The sequence below is a fragment of the Anopheles funestus genome, chromosome 2RL (assembly GCF_943734845.2).
Source record: "Anopheles funestus chromosome 2RL, idAnoFuneDA-416_04, whole genome shotgun sequence".
Classification (NCBI taxonomy): domain Eukaryota; kingdom Metazoa; phylum Arthropoda; class Insecta; order Diptera; family Culicidae; genus Anopheles; species Anopheles funestus.
Genome location: NC_064598.1, coordinates 79,614,181 through 79,634,865, shown reverse-complemented (window position 1 = coordinate 79,634,865; position 20,685 = coordinate 79,614,181). Strand labels below are relative to the sequence as shown.

At 41.2% G+C, this 20,685-nt stretch overlaps 2 protein-coding genes across 2 annotated transcripts in view; both read left to right on the top strand.

Annotated features, from left to right (window-relative positions):
- Nucleotides 1–20,685, top strand: part of LOC125762658 (zinc finger protein ush) — a 146,978-nt gene that overhangs the window by 32,487 nt on the left and 93,806 nt on the right. The window lies entirely within an intron of this gene.
- Nucleotides 17,990–18,901, top strand: LOC125774971 (general odorant-binding protein 45-like). The gene has a single exon (XM_049445348.1). The coding sequence runs from the start codon at nt 17,990–17,992 to the stop codon at nt 18,899–18,901; it is 912 nt and encodes a 303-aa protein (XP_049301305.1).

Sequence of the window (20,685 nt, the reverse complement as noted above, 5' to 3'; positions counted from 1 at the left end):
GCGCGAAAGGTGTGCCGTCTAATGGGATGAATAAATTTGATCGTACGACCATGAGCACACAAGAACGACGACATTAACTCCCTGCGGGGAAGTCATCGTCGGGAGGCCACATAATTCACACTCCAAAGCTCATCGCGATATGCGCTAGAATGGGACCGTTTGGGCAGAAAGTGATAAAAAACTGAAAATTATTTCAATGCGACAGTAAGCGAGGAACCTGAAAAAGCGCCAACTATCTATTTGCGAACCTGATTCCCATCCTTAGGACCCTTCATAAACTACAATGTGCCCACAATACATAACCTCTATGAGATGTTCGATAATGGTTTGCTATCATCATGCTAGACGCTCGCCGGAAAATTAATAATTAATAACGATCAAACGACCGTAACAGAGCTGCGGCAATTCAAACAAAACTGCGACAAAACCAAGTCCCTCAAAGACACACGTTAGCGTCCGATTAGTGATCGAGCAAAGGAGAAGTAACCGAGAAAACTCCCCTTTTCCTGAGCCACAGGGTAGACATCATGGCACAAGAAGCGTGTAAATTTATGGTTACAATTTATTAATGAAGATTTAAAAAGCAATAATTTATTTTCCAAATGAAACCACCCAACTTTCTGCCGGCTTTTGTCGCCATGCGATGGAAATGGGTGGTGGCGTATCAGCAAGTAATTGGAGGCGCGTTGGTTGGAGGGAGGAAGCATTAGGATGAGCTTGTAAGCTCCATCTTTCGCTCGGCAAACGGATCGAGACGATCGTACAGTTTCGCTTAAAGGCGCGTTTGTCGCGTCGGACTTAAGTGAATGGGCGTTGGGATGTTTGCGCGCGAATCTTTGGCCATGGTGTCGTGGTTTTCGGATTCGCTGTTTCCTTCTTTTCTTAGCCTGCGGTGACCACGACGCTGGAACGATTGCCGGCCCGTCGGGGCGTTCATGCTGCCTGGTTGCGATGATTTCTTACCATATTCATGTGCCGCCGAACCGAACTCTGTTCCACCGTTCTGTTTGCCATGCCTTTCGGTCTGTTTTTCTCCACTCGTTCTGAGGTTTTGATTTCGCCCGCGCTGAGGATGATCGTTTTTATTCATCGTTCTGCTGTGGTGAATCGACGATGGGGTACGGTGACTGTTCCGGGTGAGTCTCGTGCCCGCATGCGAATAAAAGAAACATTTATTCCATCGTTTTACGCTGCCGCATCAACCGCAGCCGCCGTTGCGTTCGTTGACAGTTACAAGTTGTTAACAAATTTGAAACCTATACCCGTCGGCTTGATCCGGACCAGCTGGCAAGTTCATGGGGGTTGCCGATTGTGCCGAGTTTGTGTGTACTTGAGAGCGCGTTTCTCATTCGCCAATGATGGAAAGTAATAAAGATTTATTCAATTTCAATTAGAGTCGGTTAAATACTTTCAACACTTCAACACGTTGCAGGTTTATTAAATATGTTTTTATTGATTAACTTTCAACAATTTTTATAGTTTGATACAAGCGATGAATGCTTTTATATATATTTTCTTTAGCTAAATTTGGTCTTATAAATTGAAGTTAAATTTCTAAAGATTGTCGGACAGAACACATCCATTTCTAATTCTATTAAATAACTGAGCAATGTTGTCACCCACATCACGCTTTTTCTATAAAAAATCTAAAAAAATGTCTGTTTGAGACAACAATACCCCATGACCGTCGTCTATAATTGACAGTGTTGTTCAACCTGAAAACAAAACAAATCATACTTGGGAGGAAATGTGTCCCACGTTTTGTTGTTTTATTTAGAAAACAGAAATTGATAAGGACACAAAAGAATAGAAAAAAGGGAATTTCCTGTCTGTTCCCTCAGAGGGAATAATTTCTAAATCATGACATTTCGTTTGTTTCTTTGACTCATGTTTTGCAAAATTAATGTCTTTACATGTGAACTATTGTGCGTTAAATTATTTGTTATCGTCAGTAACTTGAAACATCACTTCCATGGTTATAACTTGTAGATTATTTTGGTGGTTGAAATGAAATATAAAAAGATGTTTGTTTGAAGTTTGGTTTAATGAATATTTTCACAGAGTTATACGAAATGTTGTCGCATATTAAACCATTATCTTTAAATGCAAAGACTTGAGCAAGAAATGATCGTTATCGTTAACGAGATGCTCGTGTCTTCGTTATTTTGGCGATTCTATACATTCACCCGAAACAATGTGATGGACCTCACCCAATCCAAACGGATGTAGCTCATCCTCCATCCTGTCGCTTGGGGACTTTGTTCTCCAAAACGACCAAGTAGAATGCAAAATTCGTTCGACGCAGCGGAGGACGATGAAATGGTATTCCGTTCGATACGCGATCACTATCAAGAACAAATTGAATAATGATTGAAATATGTTCGCCCTACCGCAAATGTGTTTCTTCCTTGCTTATTCTTACAAGTTTGGGTCTTTCCTTTAATATTTGGGATTCTTGAACGCCGCCTGGAAAGCCACAAAAAGAAACGTAACGCGAAAAGGGCCACTTATTGAGGTCGGCAGTGCCATTGATCGTCGGACAGGCGCGACACACGATCGCCTCACGTGTTGAATGGGTCGTTGTTTTCGTTGACTATCTTTGTTTGCTCTTCCGTTGTTTCTTCTTCTCCACTTTTGATGTGAATGAGAATGTTGGCCAGAGGGCTTTTGTCGATTATTGGTTGATTTTTGTGCATAATTGGTATTCAGGGAACGTGTCAAGAACGTCGAAATAGTTTCGACGCTGGAATTAGCAATCGATCGATCGATGACGTGTTCGATTTCGCCATCGTCCAGCTGATGTCAGCAGCGATAGAAGCACTGAATAATTGAATGGCATCGAAAGACCCCACAAAGCGATGATTTTTGTTGGAATTCCTGAGCTCAAAGGGTGTCATCAGATTTACATCCTGATTTATTGTGTTTTTAAGTTTGACGGACATTTCGACAACATTGCCAAACATTCATAAGAATTACTTCAAATTAGTTTCCTTACGATCTTTTTTCATATCTCATCTCATATGAGACACTTGCACTTGAATAAACGTAATCATTGTTGTTCGCTCTGCCACTTCAAACCACACAACGCTCAAACGGCACACGCTTCAATGAGTCGTGCGTAATGTAATGTGAGCCGGTTAACGCCACACCGGGAAACGCTTTTCTACACCGTTGCACAGAATGCAATCGCCAACACACAGCAGAATGTGGTCGCATGTTGGTAACGTGATAAATGCAACAGTAGAAACACCCTTTTCCCGCATGACCGACCTCTGTCCGAGGCGGAATCCGGATGTCCGACGCCGGCAAGGGAAAGCACGAGAAACGGAATCGAATCGATGTGGTTGCGTGTGAGTGCGTATATGTGTTTACAGGTAACATCGAACACAATGCAACAAGAGGTAGTAATAAACTGTTTGCTGATGCATTTGCACCATCCAGCCGCATATGAAAGCAAATAACTTTGATCCATTAAGTGCAATTGAATGCATCGATGCATCGGTTCGTATGGGATGCAAGGTACGCAGCCGATGAATGGAAGTGAAATGGGAAGAGAAAAGCATTAAAATAAAAATGAAACAAATTTCAATAGAAGCACACCAAATTGGAAGAAAAAATGGATTTTTTTTTGTATGAAAATCTCCCTTCTACAAGCAGAAGTAAAGTGATGATTGTGGACGAATGTGGAAAGAATGAAACAAATCAACTGTTGAAAAAAAGCGAGCATTAAGAGAACCAATGCGAATTAATTCCTGTCAGCAAAACAAGGAATTGGGAGTGAAAAAAACAACTTTTCATTGTTCAGAAAGCTAATTGAAATAGCAGTAAAAATAGATTTTTTCCATTGTCGAATTGGCATTGAAATGAAAAAATGTAAAAAATGTTATTTATCATTTTTATGAGGATAAACATTTATTTTTGGTTGATGGAATGGCATTGCAAGAGAAAAATACTTGTTGTGAAATAAATATTTATAGATTTAAAAAATATTTTTACCGCTGGAGAAAACCTTAACTATTGGATACATTTTAATTATAAGAACTATTTTATACAATAGTGTTCAAAAAGCCGCTAAAACAAACTAATAACCCATACAAAGAACTATTTCAATTTGAAGTTAACACTAAATCTATCGGATCAATCTTTTTAACTGGAACGCTTCATTTTCATCACATTATTTTTTGGAGTTTAACAATACTAAGGTAGTTGAAACTTGAATTTTACATACAAGTTTTGTAGTACAATTTTCAACAAACAATAAAACATACTCAAACTCTTCAAAAATGTTTCAAAATTAACCACGAGCGAAAAACGCCTCAAACGCATGGTAGTTCTAGTATTAATATTGCTTAAACACGGGCCTTTATATGGAAGTTCAAATTAAAATAATTGAATTTGTATTCCAGCAGAAAAACATCACGAACTAATTTCCTGTCCAACTGCTTCGGTTAACTATTTTACTCTCATCGTAAAAATGGGTTACAATATTTGAAAATAATGGAAGAATTGTAATAAGAGTGTAAAATCCACAATATGCCACATGCGGAGTACTTCACTAAAAAGGATATCAACACCAATGTATGAACGCCTTTCCTCGGTTTGTTGTAATATTCTCGCATTGGTTCCGGTGCTGTTCGATGCCAACACAATAATCGTTTATTTTCGTCCTTCTTTCCACGGGAACGACTTCCTACGTTCTACCGGAAATGTGACGATGTACTCACAGACAAAAACCCTTCCTTTGCCAGGTGGTCAAGTAGAACAATTCGATACATTTACAGTCAATTGCATAGAAATTGCATTAACATAATAAGGTGCAGTTACCCGCATGTGGTTGATGTTAGGGAGTCTTTTCCCTTGCTAATGTCCTTCTTAGCTCGTTCCCAGTAGCGCGGTAAATGTGTTTAAAAATATGTTTTCGTATGTCCTTTTGCGCTGTTCACCGGAAGACACATAAATAGCGTCGCTGCCGGTCATAATTCGCGTCGCACCACCACAAACAGGAAGCGTTATTTGTTTTCCACATTGTAGCAGTTTGTTTTTTTTAGTTCCTTTTACGCTGGACAAGGACTATTCCGTTGATTTCGATTGTGTCCTTTCGCCGAGTCGCTAATGTGATGCTTTACAACAATAGAATTAATTTAATTATCCCACCATCACAAGACGGTCGTGTCCACTTTCATGGTGCTATTTGTGGTTTGTCACGACCGGAGTTTTTGCAATGAAGATCCGTTTTCAATAATTCGCGTCGTTCGAGGGTGAATCATTGTGACCAAATTGTTCCGTTCCATTGCTGGTTTGCTTCTTTACTTCCTACAGAATGTGAATTTTTAAACGTGTACCATCCGGAAGTTGTCCTTTTCAGCTCTGAGGACAAGAAACAAACGAGGCCATTAATGAGAATTTACGATTAGCTTCATACTTACAGAAAAATCCCTCCATATTAATCCACCACCGGAAGCATTTCAAATCAAGCCAGATTTGTTTGCAAAATGGTCCCCCAGACGATGGATTCACGGTTCTAAACAGTCCGGTTTTTTATCTAACACCAAATTGATTCCATTGCACGACCTTTGGAAGGTATTTGCTAAGCGATGGATTATCTTGCTCGAGAACCGTTCGCCATCGATGGTCATCGGCCCGCCGACTTACGCCCACGTCCAAGATGGTGGAGACATGCCCGATGAAATCGATGAAAAATCGAACGTCACCGAGCTCTAATGTCCTTGCTGTTCGAGCAACATTTGCTGACACTGCAACCGTTCGATCAATCTGGTCGAACTGGTGTCGTTGGGGAGTTGCGTTGACGCGCATGCGATAAATCGATGAAAAGATGATTAATGGTTTGGTGAATGAAAGTGGGATTAAAAGCCCGTAGAGTGACGGAGTTTAATCATCTCATGTACTGATGTAGGAGAATACAAAACGAAAGACATTAGTGTGGAATTCGAAAACCGATCGGACAGAGCGAATTATCCTGAAAGTTCTAGGTACTTATCAACATTTGCATAAAATTTGCTTAAAATTTAACATTAAACAATAATATTTTTGAAAACATGGACAATTATTACTTGAAACACTTTTTGAAATGATCGACCTACTTCAATACAAAAAACAATGAAATTCAAGTCAATAATCCCTGATTAATGATTCCTTTTATTCGCTAAAATTGTTGCAAAAATCACTTCGCTGTTGGTGATCATTTCCTGGACGAAACTGCACTCAGTTGCAATGCTTTTGATACATTGTTACGAAGCTTTCGATAAGTCGCTGATGGTTAAGCTAATGACAAATGTAAGCAACGATTTGAGCTGTTGATCGATTTTGTGTCCAAATATAGGTTATCAAGTGAACCTCTGTTGAACGATTGCTTTTATATATTTTTAAGCTTATACTCACAATTTAGGAAAAGTACAATCCATCACTGATTGTTACCCATAAATTATATCTTTCGAGTCTACTTAAAATATAAATCAATTGATTCCAAAATGTGATACAATAAATCGGAATTTCTTCATTTTCTGATCGGCTTTTCTTCATAATGGTGTTCCATAAGTTTCTTCTCTATTTTCTCTTGCTCCACAAGTCATCACTTTTATAAGACACTAAATAAAGTTTCGTTTGAAATGTTCCAACTTTTCAAATTCCGATACATTTATCTCGTTCTTTGGATGTCATACCCGTTGGAGAAAAAAAAGATATTCAATGCGACTTAAGCTCTTGCCTTACTTTACAGAAAGAAGAAAATGGGGAAAGAATCATATAAATAAATCCATGTCACATAATTCCATATTCCGAACGGTGTTTCCTAATTTCCTGCCTGTGATAATCGACCCAGCAAAAGGAAGGTAAACTTGCCCTTCGTGCTATCTGTCTGCACCGTGTGGAACATCCAAACCAACACGATGAAGGCGAATCTACTGCCAAATCTCACCTCGTATGTCTCATATACGAGTTGACTGGAATGTGGCAAAAATGATACCTCAAGAAGAGAAGCATAATTTATTATCATCATTTCTATCATCGCTACCGTTGTAATGAGACTGCTTCAACTCAGTTTGAGTGTTAGAATGGGACAAAAAAAAGGTAGAAGCCGTGAAAAGAAGCAACTCAGACGATGAAGTATTCACAATCTTTCCATTCCGTTGACGAAAGCCTTTGAAACTTCCTCATCGTCCCACGAGAACGCTCTCCGTGAGTGAGAGAATCACCGAAAGAAGATTTAAATCAGCGAATAGAGCATGAAGAAGTAACTGAAAGCGGAAGTGAACCGATTTAGAGGGCACATTGAAGGAATTGGTGATGAAATATCTCCAGAAGGGTTATGTGACGATTTTCCAGCAGAATTCGGGGGAACGAACTGAACAAGCGGGAAAATACCCATAAGCAATCATCCTTCGATGAAGTAGTAAGGCTCTGAGTGATACCTACCCGACAGCGCAGTTAGAGAGAAGTCTTTCAAAGACTATTTTTTCAATCTTATATTTGTGGGTGGTCTTTGCAAAGGAAGTTTGGAACGAGTTGGATGGATTTCCTGGAGAGTAGTGGATGAAGATGTATCGCAGTGTGACATGTTCACAGATGACAGAGATTGAAGCGAAAAGGACGTGAGGAGATGTATCTACTGTTGTAGGGTTTGGAGGATCTGTTGAGAGTTTGTTGAAAATTGTATTATTTTTATCGATTTTGAACATAAAAAGGGAAGTGAGTGATAGCATCCAACTAATTTATTTCACTAAGAAGATTACAATTGCAAATTTATCACGCTTCAAACATCGGATGCCTGACGTGAGAATAAATGGAAATAAATATAAACAATATCATTTTAAAACTGAAAATGGTCTTCAGGAAAATTGGAATCTTAACCATAATTCGAATAAGGCTCTGTCACAATGCTTCGTAAAAGAATTCTACAGCAAGTCGATTATGGAGTTTTGTAATTCTACTTATAATTCTACTAGTAATTCTACTTCTAGATATCCTTCTTCTAAGACATCTGTGAGACTTTCTAATAGACAAAACCCCGCGTAAAATATCATAAATCGAGCGCGAAAAAATTTGTCACAGGTGAACAATCCTTTTGCATGCTGGCTTTTTACACAGATAACATTTTTATTGCGTACCAACAATCTTCATAACTTCGTAAAAGCATCTCAAAAGAACACACTTCACTGATTTGATAAATGTGTAACCATTGTACCACACTTCTCTCCGTTTGTGGAACTATTTCCCTGAAGACGTTTGCATTATTATTCTGCGTTCTCGTTGGCGACAAAACTAGTTTCACCGGAAACACTCGTTGTTCAACACTATCAAGATGAAGGTGGCAGCAGCCGAGTGCATAAATTTCACCAGCATAACGTAGTAACTCCCTCCATCTTGTGTCTCTTGTTCTCCCTTTTTGGGAAACCGTTTTAGAGCGAATGTTTCCTAAATGCCGTCAGAACATTTCCTCCACCACCATCAGCACCAGAAGGAACCGTCGCCCTTCCCGAGTTCATTTTCCAACTTCCAGCTCCAATGTGCGATAAGTCGTTGGGTGTTGCACGGCGCCTCCAATTGCTATCTGTTGCGCGGTTCCGTTGTCATTTCCTTGATACTTTCCGTGACAACTGGAACCCGCAAGAGACCCGCGAGCACACTGCACAACCGATAGGAAGGTGCCTCGACCCCTTCACCAGTCCTCTTGCGACGAGACCTGCGAGGTGATCGCGGGGTTGAATGTTTTGCAAATAAAACCTGCTGGTACCTGCAGGTCATCATTGGAACTAGATAGACAATATATTTTATTCGTCTTTCCAGGGAGTGCTATCACACTCGCGAGCGGAATACGATCGTATGGTGTAGTTCACCTTGCCACCAACTCCTGAAAGAACCAGCAACCTTCCGACACTTTCGGTTTGACGACGTTCTTTTCGGTGACTAGGAACACATATTTTCACCTTGAAGTGCGTATCACTTTGTGATATGATACAACTACTTCAACCCACGAGTTCCCGGTTATAGGTTCCACTTGGTTGAATTTCCGACTCACCGTTCATGGTTTGGTGTTGTCTTTTTAAAAGTTAATTCCATTTCCAACCGACTTCTGATACACGTGGCTTCAAACCATTTTATATCACAATCACTAAAATGAATTGCATTTTCCTATCCAAAATAATGCAAAGACCATGACTAAGACCTTGGTGACACCTAGTCCACTAAGTCTTCTGCACGTTTTCCTCCTACGAATACGAGTGTTTGCTCATATGATATGATATTTATTTCGAAACAATCCAACTGCAAATGGAAATGTCCAACCGACAGTCGGAATTTAGCGGACGGTTATTTCTTTATCTGTCAACCGTGCTGGAAAATGCAATAAAGGATGCTTTCATAACTCTTCTTCTCTTATGGGGTGATATAAATAGCGCATAAACAATAAACCGTCCGACTAGAAACAAACGAGCCAAGGGTAGAAAAGCAGTCGAGCTTCTAAATCGCGTCAGATTCCATCCCGAGTGTCTCCGTTGTCTCTTCCGGCGGATGGGATATACTGGACTTATCCGATTCTTACCGGCATTAGGTGTATGGAAAAAGTGGAAAACCATCACCCACAAAGACGTTTCACCCGGAGCCAAAGCCAAAGTCCGGAGACCCGGTTGGAGCAGATAAAGTTAATCGTTTCGTGGCGAAGGGCAAGTGAAGAGAACTGAGAAGTAACCAAGAGTAGTGGAACCATCATACAATCCTATCCGGGAAAGTGTCACGCTCGTTTGCAAATGTGTTGATTGTTTTGCCAGCGTGTCAGTTTGCGAAATGGAATTTGGTCAGGAAACAGGAAAATGTTGAGGAAGAAGGAAAATCTGCAATTATGGAAAACCCATTTTCATGGAGGTAATAGCGTCGGTCAAAAGGAGTTAAAGATAGTGGATGCAATTTATTTTTTCATGCTTTTTCTAGCGTAAATGATTTTAGCAACTCAAAACGAATAAAAAAAACTTTAAAAAATGCCTCAAATTTAAACATTTATCTTTATAGAACGAGATCGTTGTGGTGACTGAATTTCTATCGTGAAGAAAACGTTCATTAACAGCACCTGCGCGCATGTTATTCCTTAACATCCATCACTCTCAATTCGATAAACCCCAAATAATCATCAATAGGTGCCGTACATTGCCCAAAAAGAACGTTAATTATCCAGAAAAGAAACAAATCAACTCGAGTGACAATATTCAAACCGAACATACATTACCAATGAGAACTTTATTTGATGGAAAAACTCCAACATGCATTAGCACCTTGAATCCTTCGGAAAAGAACGGAAAATCAGAAAACAAATGTTGTTCCATCGAACAGCCCGATGCCTATCGGTCGCTCTATCCACCGAATTTAATCGATCAGAGAAATTAATGGTGTTAATTTGATGGACAGCAGGGAATGTTTCCGATGCCATTCGAGTGACCCAACACACACTCATTAGGCTGTTTACATTATGAATTAGACCGTTCGCCGTGGCATAGTGTCCGTCGGTAGTGAGCCAGAACGGTGGCGTAATGTTTAGATTGATGAGACCCGATTACGACGACCAAAAGCCGAGTTGAGCGTTGACAGTTACAACCGTCCCAGTCGACCGTGATCAATATCATCGCCATCATCATCATCATCGTTGGTGAACGTGGCCACTGTTGTCGTCATCCGGGTGAATTGTTCGGTCTCGAAAATGTGTTTTATCGTGGTGAAAGCAATTGTCAGGAGAAGGGGCACAGGAATTAGGCACTTGACATTCAACATCTATTTCCTAGGGATGGTGATTAAGGGACTCTGGAAGGCGTGTTGATGATATGAACCTTTCAACCAATACACACGTGGAATATTTAATTCAAAGCAAACGAAATACTAGTTAATCAAATTTGAATGAGATTTCCACCTAATGTTTTCTCATATGACCAATCTTATCACCTTTTAAAACCTTTTTCCAATTGTCTTAGCTTTTAATTAAGTTTAAGATTAAAGAATAATTCTTCATAGATATTCATCGATCAAAATTCCCTGTATAAACTTCCCTTCTTGGATCTAATTAATATTTTTAGCTTCCTTCCTTAGAGATCAAATAAAGCATTTGTCTTTTTCCTGCTTCTACTCTTAACCAAACAGCGAAAGAATCGTAATCAGGTTAATCGAATAAAACACACACATTCGTATGGGAGGTAACTTAACATATGATTAAGCTTAACCGCAGTAGCGTGAGTTCACACCATATTGTTTCGGTACAGCTCCTTTCCTGGTCTGGGTTTCCCTCACTTCTCATATACGTTCCGCCGAAAGGTGCCGTCGTTGGTTGGATAATAGTTGTTTAGTCAAATAATCCGTTAATGGGGTGTAATTTTCGGGTTTTCTTTTTTAGAACCCTTCAGCAAATCGACCGGCGGGCACATTGCCTTCACACTTTATTCGGTTGGCCATGGTCAGAGCGAAACCATAATTATGTTGTTAATTCCGTCCAGTTGTGAGTGTGTTTTTTCCCCCGAACCGGGAACGATGAAAGGTTACCTGCTTTATGACGTTTGTTTTTCACATTCACACCAGTAACACTGCTCTACTGTATAATTTGTCTCATTAATTATGCATCTGCTCGTGCCGCATTACATTATGGCTCTCTCCTGGTACGGTGTGGTGTTTGTTTCATAGTTTAGTTCTACTACTGAGCCAATAAGCGATCGGTCTGTGAGGTTCGTCGCTTACTCGATCGCTCAACTCTTTTGTATCGCTTCCATGAGTCGGGTTTGTGCTCAATTTAGTATCCATTTATCGTTAATAAAACACAACCGATTGAACTACACCATTGCGGAGGAAATTACTACAAAATGACCAAGGGATCTGGGTCATTAGTAACAAAAGGCGATAATCATCATAATTCCCTTAGTAGAGTTGCCTGAGAGAAGGCAGGGCAATAGGTTCGTAAAAAAAAAGAACTGCATTATTTAACACTGTGCGTCCATTATAATTTGTGTTTCGTTTTATTTCGTAAGAAGAACTCATTTTTATTAATCCATGCACTATTTTGTCCGCAGTGCCATTAGAAATGATTTATATCGCTTTCTTCAACGACCCCAAAAATACCTACGGAAAACATTTATCATCATCTGATTTCAACGGAGAAATGTAATTCCTTCTACCGACTGTAATTGGTACTTTTTATCCTCTTTTTGCAACTCACACGATCTTTTCATTTGTTTTGCAACAATTCTATTTGATTGGGACATTATTGTACGTCTTTCAGAAATGACACGCGAAATCCGTTAAAATCTGTTTCATTGCCTGTTTTCGGCTTGTTTTGGGTCATCTCACCAATAAACCATCACAAACGCATGTACTTTTTTGCGCTTCAGTGTGTGTCAATTTACTGCAATTTTATTGTTCCGAGTCGATGCGATCAGCAGACGATTCGGGAGAGAAACACAAGAGAAGATCTTCGACACGATTGACCATTGAAGAGGATGTCCAACGCAATGTAAGTAGCGTAATGCTTACGATTCTCGTCACACCGACCGTTAACTGTTAGCAAAGGCTGTCGACACAATCGGAATCAGTCCCAACGTTCGTGCCCTGTTCCGTCGTGTCGTCGTCGTCTCATCTCATCCCCAAACGCCTCGTTCGATCACAGTGCCATGATAAACCTAATGGATCGCAAGCATACGATCTAAAGTGGTTTTATTTATTTTATTTTGCCTTTTCTTCACCCTTCCCATGTTCACCTGTTCGATGTGGACCTTCGGGTTCATCCGTTCCGTTCCACCGATAGGACAGAATCCGTACGCCGTACGCCAAATCTACGATCCCCTTCAAAACATCGAAAAATGGCTGTTTTCGGTTGATTTTTGGTTCGTTTTTGCCATCCCAGCTTAGATTGGAGTGAGCTGATTGAAAGACGCATTCGGACGCTGGCTTATTTTTCGCAGTGCCAACACTATCAGTGCCCGAGCTACTTTTCCTTTTGCTTGCGCTTATCAGATAGCGCGTTTCCCTCGGTTGGTGGTGCTAATGCCAAAGGTCCTTGACTTGCAGCACGGTGTGTGGAGATATTATTCGTTCAGTGTCCCAGTGGTGGACGGTGCGATACAAAGGCTGATAGCTTAACTAAATGGACCACGATTTTGGGTATCAGAAAAGCGAAAACCTTTTACTGCTGTCGGTGGTTGAACATTTGGATGGGACTGTGGATCGAGGATTAGTTCGAGTGCGAGCTCGTGCTAATTAATAATCCGATTTTAATGAATCATACACTCTGCTGTAAGCTGGAGAGTTTGCTTGAGGGGCTTCTAATCTAGTGAATGGTTTACTGAAAATGAAGCCAAGAGATAAGGCGTCGTGTTGTACCACTATCAGGAATGTACTTTAACATTCTTGTAGAATGCACATCATTATTTACCATCTCGTAGGCATGATTATAAGGTCTCGTACCGCGCCACAAAGTCACCCAAGAAGTGAACCAATTTATCTTCGATTGGCGCCATTACAAACGATCGCTCCATGGTTGTTCCTAAAGGTTAGTTCATCGGTGGCTAGTAATGCGAAGGAATTTCTTTGAGAAGCTCCTTTCCAGGCCACAATATTACATCGGTACCTTATCCACGATACTCCATTGCTTTCACAACAAGGAAAAGGGTCACGAAGCAGCCAAAGAGGACGGACGCATGGACCATGGCGCGACAATTTGGTATTTTGCGATATATTGTCGCGATCGGCAATCCCTAAGCCGACGAAAAATGGTTTACATTTTGACCATATCATCTCTCCTTCTCTCTTCTCTCGTGAACTTATCTCTGCTGCCTTTCCTTTCGCCCATTGCCACCGCTTATTCCGTTGGTTTCACTGTCCGCTTTAAGGTAACAAAACGAAAGACTTCAACGGCAGCAACAGCAAAGAGCCGACCTACACCGACCATCGCTTTCTCGTTCTCTTCCGTCTATCGTCGACTCTCTTACACCGGTGGAGTCTGGCGCTGGCGCTTGGTGGAGAAGAATGATACCAGTTCGCTTATCGCCATCCAGCACTTAAAGCAATAAATTACGGAAATTCTTCCGCTCCACCGTCGGTCGAGAACCACCTTCGGGATTTATGAAATCACTCGGGCCGTATGTTCGCCCCAAACAACTCTCCCTTTACTTTGCATGCGTTGGACGGTGCGTTGAAAGCTTATCAGGGATTTATTTCCCGCGCCACGTTCTTGCCGGTCTCGCGTGTCCGTCCTTGGCAGATCGCAAATGGCTATCCGTTGATAGTTGGTTCTTTGTTGGTGTACAAGTCGAGAGAAGCAACTAAATGCAGCTGTAAATCCCGCCCTCTATTCTTGGCCGGACGACAAAGGTTTCATCGAAAACCGATCAACAATTCCCTCATCTCACCCGGCAGACCAAGATTAAGGCCCGGCCAGATTCCAATCGACTCAAACGAAAACTTTTAGTGTCATCGACATTACTTTCATTAATCTTAAAATATTAGAAAAAGATTGTATTGGACCTGACGATGAATGAAGAACTGAAAAGGGAAATTGAGGTTTCTCTTAAAATCTTAAATCGAGTCGGAGAGCATATGGTGATTTCAATCAATAGTTTCGTTATTTTGAAGTGTTATCATAAGTGCTTTCTATTGAAAACCGATAGAAGATTCAACGTTTTGTGTACCCCAGATCATGTCAAGCTAACAATTGTAATGCTTCTCTTGGAAATGCTCCGTCGTTCTCTAGTTCACACTCTGAGCAATGAGATTATTATAAAGCTTGCGATCATCCCCCAAACATTCAACTGAGCTTTTTATGTACCCAGGGATTAAAGTGTTGGTGAACACTGCATCGTTTCCGATTGGCCAACCGGGGTAACCGCTTCGATATGTAAACGATCGATTCCAAGCAAGGTACTCCCCAACGAAGCTGCGAAGATAAAGCAAAGAGAGCAAAAGCAGTACACGATTGTGGGCAAGAAACATACTTTCAAGCACCTCGAAACCGGATGAAAACAGAATAGTGCGATAAAAAGTATGGCGAAGTTGTGTGGTGGAGCAAAAACAATTTTTAAAACGCAAAATAAAAAGGTGGTTGCTTATTCGACCGAGACGACTGGCACCGCCCCAAATCGCATGTACGGAGCGAAGTTCACGCGATCAAAGAGGGAAAAAGAAATACTTCGAAGGTGTCTTTTGTTGTGTCGCTTATTATGGAGAATATGGCCATTATCAATGGTGAAATATTCCAATTGTTGTTTGCGGAAGAGTCTTGCTGACTAATTTACAATCTAATAAACGAACTCAGTCGTGGCTCAATAGACAGTCATGATTTGAAAATAAAACTAAGCATTTGATTTAAATTTGAAGATAAATGTGTTTCTCCTTTATTGTTTTGTTGCATAAAACCCTTTTTTAAGCCCTCCGACACAGAGCAACGCGGAACACGGATACACTGTCTGAAAGTCAAACAATAGATACAACCAGTACACAGTTTTATCTGCACCTAACAAATTGTTGTTTTTACAAATTCCAACGTCCTCACGACCGTTGAAGATAAATTATCTCTCCACCAAAGCTAAATCCCAAGCCCCAGCGCGAACGATTACGAACGTAACGCGCGTGAACCTGCCGAAGGAATCCATCCACCCAGGTAGACCAGATTTTGATTAGTGTCGTTGACCGGATGCCTTTTTTGCTAGATGTCGCGCGAGCGTATGTGTATGTTGATATTGGCCCGAAAAAGTACCAACACACGTTGACAGCAACCGCCGTCAGCCCGATACCGTTGCTGGAACATAAATCTTATGCTTAGACCACTTGCAAACCCTCGGACGACTTGGTTTTGGGTTTTGTAGTCGTGATTTACATGCTTCCCGATATCGTACCGTCCCGGCTTGGACATTCCCGAACACGATTGACAGTGCGAAAAATTGGACTTTTCCCTCCTCCGAAGGCCTTCGGTAAAGTTGGTCGGACGAATCCATGGAGTTGGTGACATTTTACCACTTTTCCAATATCGAATGATGGTTTATCGAGTGAGTGCATGGAAGAGGTTGATACAAAAAGGGGAAAAAGAAAAATATTCCTCACGAAGGGATTGTTTGTGGTTAGAGAGCGCTTATCTCACTTCAACCACAAACAGCATTTCAGAAGGATAAGGGCTTACTGTACGAGAACAAACATTACCCAGAAAGACATTTCCTCAAGGTGTTGGAAAGTGTCGTCAGCAAGCAAACAATCCTTCCAACGTTTGAAGTATTTTTTTCAAAAACGAATTAAAATTGAAGTTTTGAAGAGAGTTTGTGTTGATGGACAGCAAAAATAATTGCATTTTGAAGATATTCCACCAAAACAGTGTTTCAAAAATCTCTTCTTTGGTACATTCTTGAGGAAAAATCATTCTGAGAAATGGTCTCGTGTGGAGCTGCAGCGTTTGAAGATTAATTTGAGTTTCACAACCACTGAACATTTGTTTGACTAACTACACCTAAATGAGGATAAATAATCTTCTCTTGATGTAATTTTTATTATACCGTGCAGGGCCACATACATTCAGTTAGGTGCCGCAATTCAACTGTTTATACTTTTTTGTATTCTTCAAAATGAGTCCCTTTCGAAGCTCAAACTCTTATCAACCCCGAAACACCGACGCCAGTGCGTTATTACTGCCCGATTTCGATATCATCCGTCGCTTTCATTGAACGGAGGCGTTGATGAGGAAAATTCCGTATCAGTTGCCAATTAATTACTACCCCGGAAAGGTACGCAACAGGCAAAGCGGACAATAAAAATGTCCTGGCGGCTTGATATTCGTTCCCTTATTTGGAATGGAACTCTGGCTCTGAACCAACGTGGGAGTTGTCCTCCAGTTTGAATTGAACGGAAGGGCCTGAAGCAAGCGAATATGAAATTTGTAATGTGTTTCTCTGAAATGTGTCTGATTTCAATTTATCGTAACTATAACACCCACGTCGGTTGTTTCATGGTTCGGTACTCACAACTGCACGCGAAACCACCAAATAACTGTGAGTTGTGGTCAAACAAACAGGTTCTTATTTTGTTTTTGCGCTGATTAGGTGGGGCTTATTTGTGGCTTGTTTTAGCAGGCTGCTGGCTCACTGGCTTATCAACGCTGGTGAAGGTTAACAGGTCGATATGAAGCTTTTCTCCAAGGTAATTGATCTAGTAGAGCTAATGTCTACTAAATCGAGTCAGTAGCTTTAAGTTCAGAGTGGTAAAGAGTGGTTATTCAGGTATTTTGAAATCATTTGTTTTATGGCACATCTACGTTCATATCACGAACTTCGTTACTAAGATCTCTATGATGCTGTCATTAAATATCTATGTGTAAACTCCGGTAAGCTAAATACGTCATGTTAATTACACTAGACAACCGAGGACGTATAGTCCTCTTGCGCTTTATTTCACTCTTGTCGAACAGTTCAAAGTTTACAAAAATGTAGTTGGAGATTGTAAAAAAATGATAAGGTCCTCCTTGTCTCAATGGGAAATTCACATTCACAAAGAGAGTTGAGGTTAAGTTGAATTAGACATTCCAACATAGAAAAATCCTGAAGACTACAGTTAATGATTGGTAAACAACGACACTCAAATGTGAACAGTTTTGAATCCACAAGTAGTAAACCTCAAAATCAAGTCCACAAAACCTTTGTATAGCCTCCTCATCAGTAAAAAAGTAGTATTTCGCTTCCGTTGAAACTCGATATATGTACACCACACTCTATCTGTTTGTTGATGCTTCCGAATGCGTTCTTCAATTGCCCAGGTCCGGTGTTGTTGACTTTCTGCTAGCTTGAAACATTTAAATCAAACCCACATTAAGATCAGTAACAACTTAACTTAAACAGTTACGGTAGTTCCTATTTCCGATGATGATAGATGGTTCTGTTTATGCTCCAGATCACGTTCCCAGTTTTACACGGTCGCAAAACTTCCTATAAAGCCACACACTTTTTACCTCATTTCGCCGTAGTAATTCATCACGATGGTTTCCACACGGTTGTGCGTCGGTGCGCTAGTGTCGCTATGGTTGACTGGTGCTTTTGCCTTCATCGAACACGGTACGATCGAAAAAAGTCTTGTCCAGGCACAGCATGAGTGTGTTACGTATCTTAATCTTCCGAAGCACCGTCTGTACCAGTACCTGGTGTATAATTATTCAAACGACGCTAAAACTAAACTAATGATCCGCTGCGTCGGTTTACTGCTGCATTGGTGGAACTCGGATGGAGCACTAAACAAGCATGTTATAGAGCAGTATTTCCTACCGGACGTTGGTGACACGACGTATCCTGAGCGAACGGCCGCCTGTGTCGAGAATAAAGCACCGGAAGGTGATGAACTATGTAGCAGAGCGTTCGAAACGTTCCAGTGCTATCTACAGCAGTATGGTGAGCTCATTAACTGTCCCAAGGTCGTACCTCTGAGTGATGAGCGGCTTGCCGAAGCCATGCACTTCTGTCTGGATGTGTTGAGTGTGTCGTTGCCCTACTTCGAGAACTGTACCAACTCAGCAGAGTTATTCCTAAGTACCGATCAATCGCGCTGTCTGCTGCGATGTTTTGTCATCCGAGCGGGACTTTATTCGGACCAACATGGACCATTTGCGGAACGATTCAAGCTACAGTTCGGTCCGCCCAAGCTGGACGTGTTCGACAACGATCTGGAAGGAGACTATTGTGTAATTCGACTACGTCGCGAAGGATATGATGAATGTTCCCTGGCGGCACGGTCTCTTTACGAGTGTTACTACTTTGCGGATACTCTGCTGCCTACATTTCTGCGCATTATACCGCTTTTGAAGCTAGTCATGTTGCCTGAATCGGAGGACCTAGACGAAGAACAAGAGATGGAGACTAGTTATTGTTCAGCAAACAAAATAAAACAATGCCAATAGCAAAACCATTGCATAACTTTCCATCGCGTTAGAACGTTGTAAATAAATTTGAAATTGAAAATGGTATGTTCTTTCCGGGAAGAAATAAATATTAAACATTGCTTCGCGGCGTACTTAAACCACGAACGAAACCAGATATGTTGATAGATTTCGCTATTTTTGCTCACAACGATTAGGGAATGGGGATGGCGAAATTTATTGTCGATTTCCCGCACTGTGTCCCCGTCTCACGATGGAGAAAGCTACTGTCGCTTAGAGTCATCTTTGATAGCAATATCCTTTCGGCTTCGACCGTCCTTCGAGTGGTGCACTGTGTGACCGTGCATAAATTTCGCCACCATGGTCATCCTCCGTCATTTTATGTTTCTTTTCCGATATTTATCCATTTTTTCTTTCTTTCGTTGCAGGTAAGTTTCGCTCTGGGATGAAATGAGATAGAAATATGATCCGTTGCTTCGTTTACCGCCAGAAGATCGATTGTTTCGTTAGCGTAAGTGAAAAATGTTTGATTTATGGCAAGTATGAAAAAACACATTGTCTGTTGATTTAGTCCACTGGCTTAAACGAATATGATAAAAGAGTTTGCCACCGCTAGCTGGAACCGGAAATCATGCTCTGCAAAGATCATCAAATGTGTGTAATATCCTTTGGCAACTTTCTCATAAAAATCTTCCTTCACCAACGTGTGCTGACTGCAGATTACAACGGTGCAGTGCACGGTCGCCCCATTCCAACCGGGAGCCATTTATCGTCCATCCAGCACGGAATAGATGGCAATAATCCGACGCCAACTTTTACCCGATAATGGAGTGTCAAAATCGGAACCTATCGAACGTCTTCATCATTATGCAAACAACCCTTTTCCCGGTCCAGTTCGAACGATATTTTGTGAATCCTTCCGACCAACACCTTTCTAACTGTGTGTCGAGAAAAAAAATAAATCGATGAAAAGGAAAGCACTCGATCGTTGAACGATCCCACCGGAAATGGGAAAGCTGTCGCCTGGTGCATGTTGAAAGTCGTGCATTTTTCATGCCATTCCCGTTCTCCGGGAAATCTTTCCGAATATTATTACGACAACGGAAATAAAATGTCGTCGTTTATCGTGTCGTTGGTTTTTGGGAAGAAGGAATGCTGGAACCAGGCGAGAAACGAGATGTCGGATTAGGTGTCCTTCTTTATGTGAGGACTGGGAATGGCTGTTTAGAAACTGCTCCTAGCCTAGCAAAAATAGCATCGCCAGCTTCAAAGTCACACAATTCCCTTCAATGACACAGCATGAGACACTACTTCCTACATTTTCTCTCCATCTACAACCCAAATGCGGCATGGACGAGTCGCTTTATCGAGTTCGCAGTCGAACAAATCTTGTGCGATGCAGTTTCGGTATAAATTGTGTGATACGAAATTTTATAAATAATATTTAACGTCACCCAACCCTGAGACATGGGATGCCATCTTGTGGCAAAAGGAACTCCTACGAAAGCATTTGGATTGTGGTTGGACGGTTTTGACGCGTTCGGAACCAATCCGGAATCCGATTTCGGTGCAAGGCAACACAGCGATAGGAAGCCCAGGAGGATGCAACGATGTTCGGTATCAGTCCAACTGCAGAGCCTTCTTTCTTCTTGGCACAACCAACCGAAAGAAGACCACTTTTTCCCTCTTGCCTTTCAAGAAGTGCTCTGCTGTTTGCAGATCGTTTCGTCCTTCTTCGGACACTTTTTCCAACCTCTCCTCCAACGAGACAACTTTCCGTGGAGGAAGCGAGTTCTTCACCAACT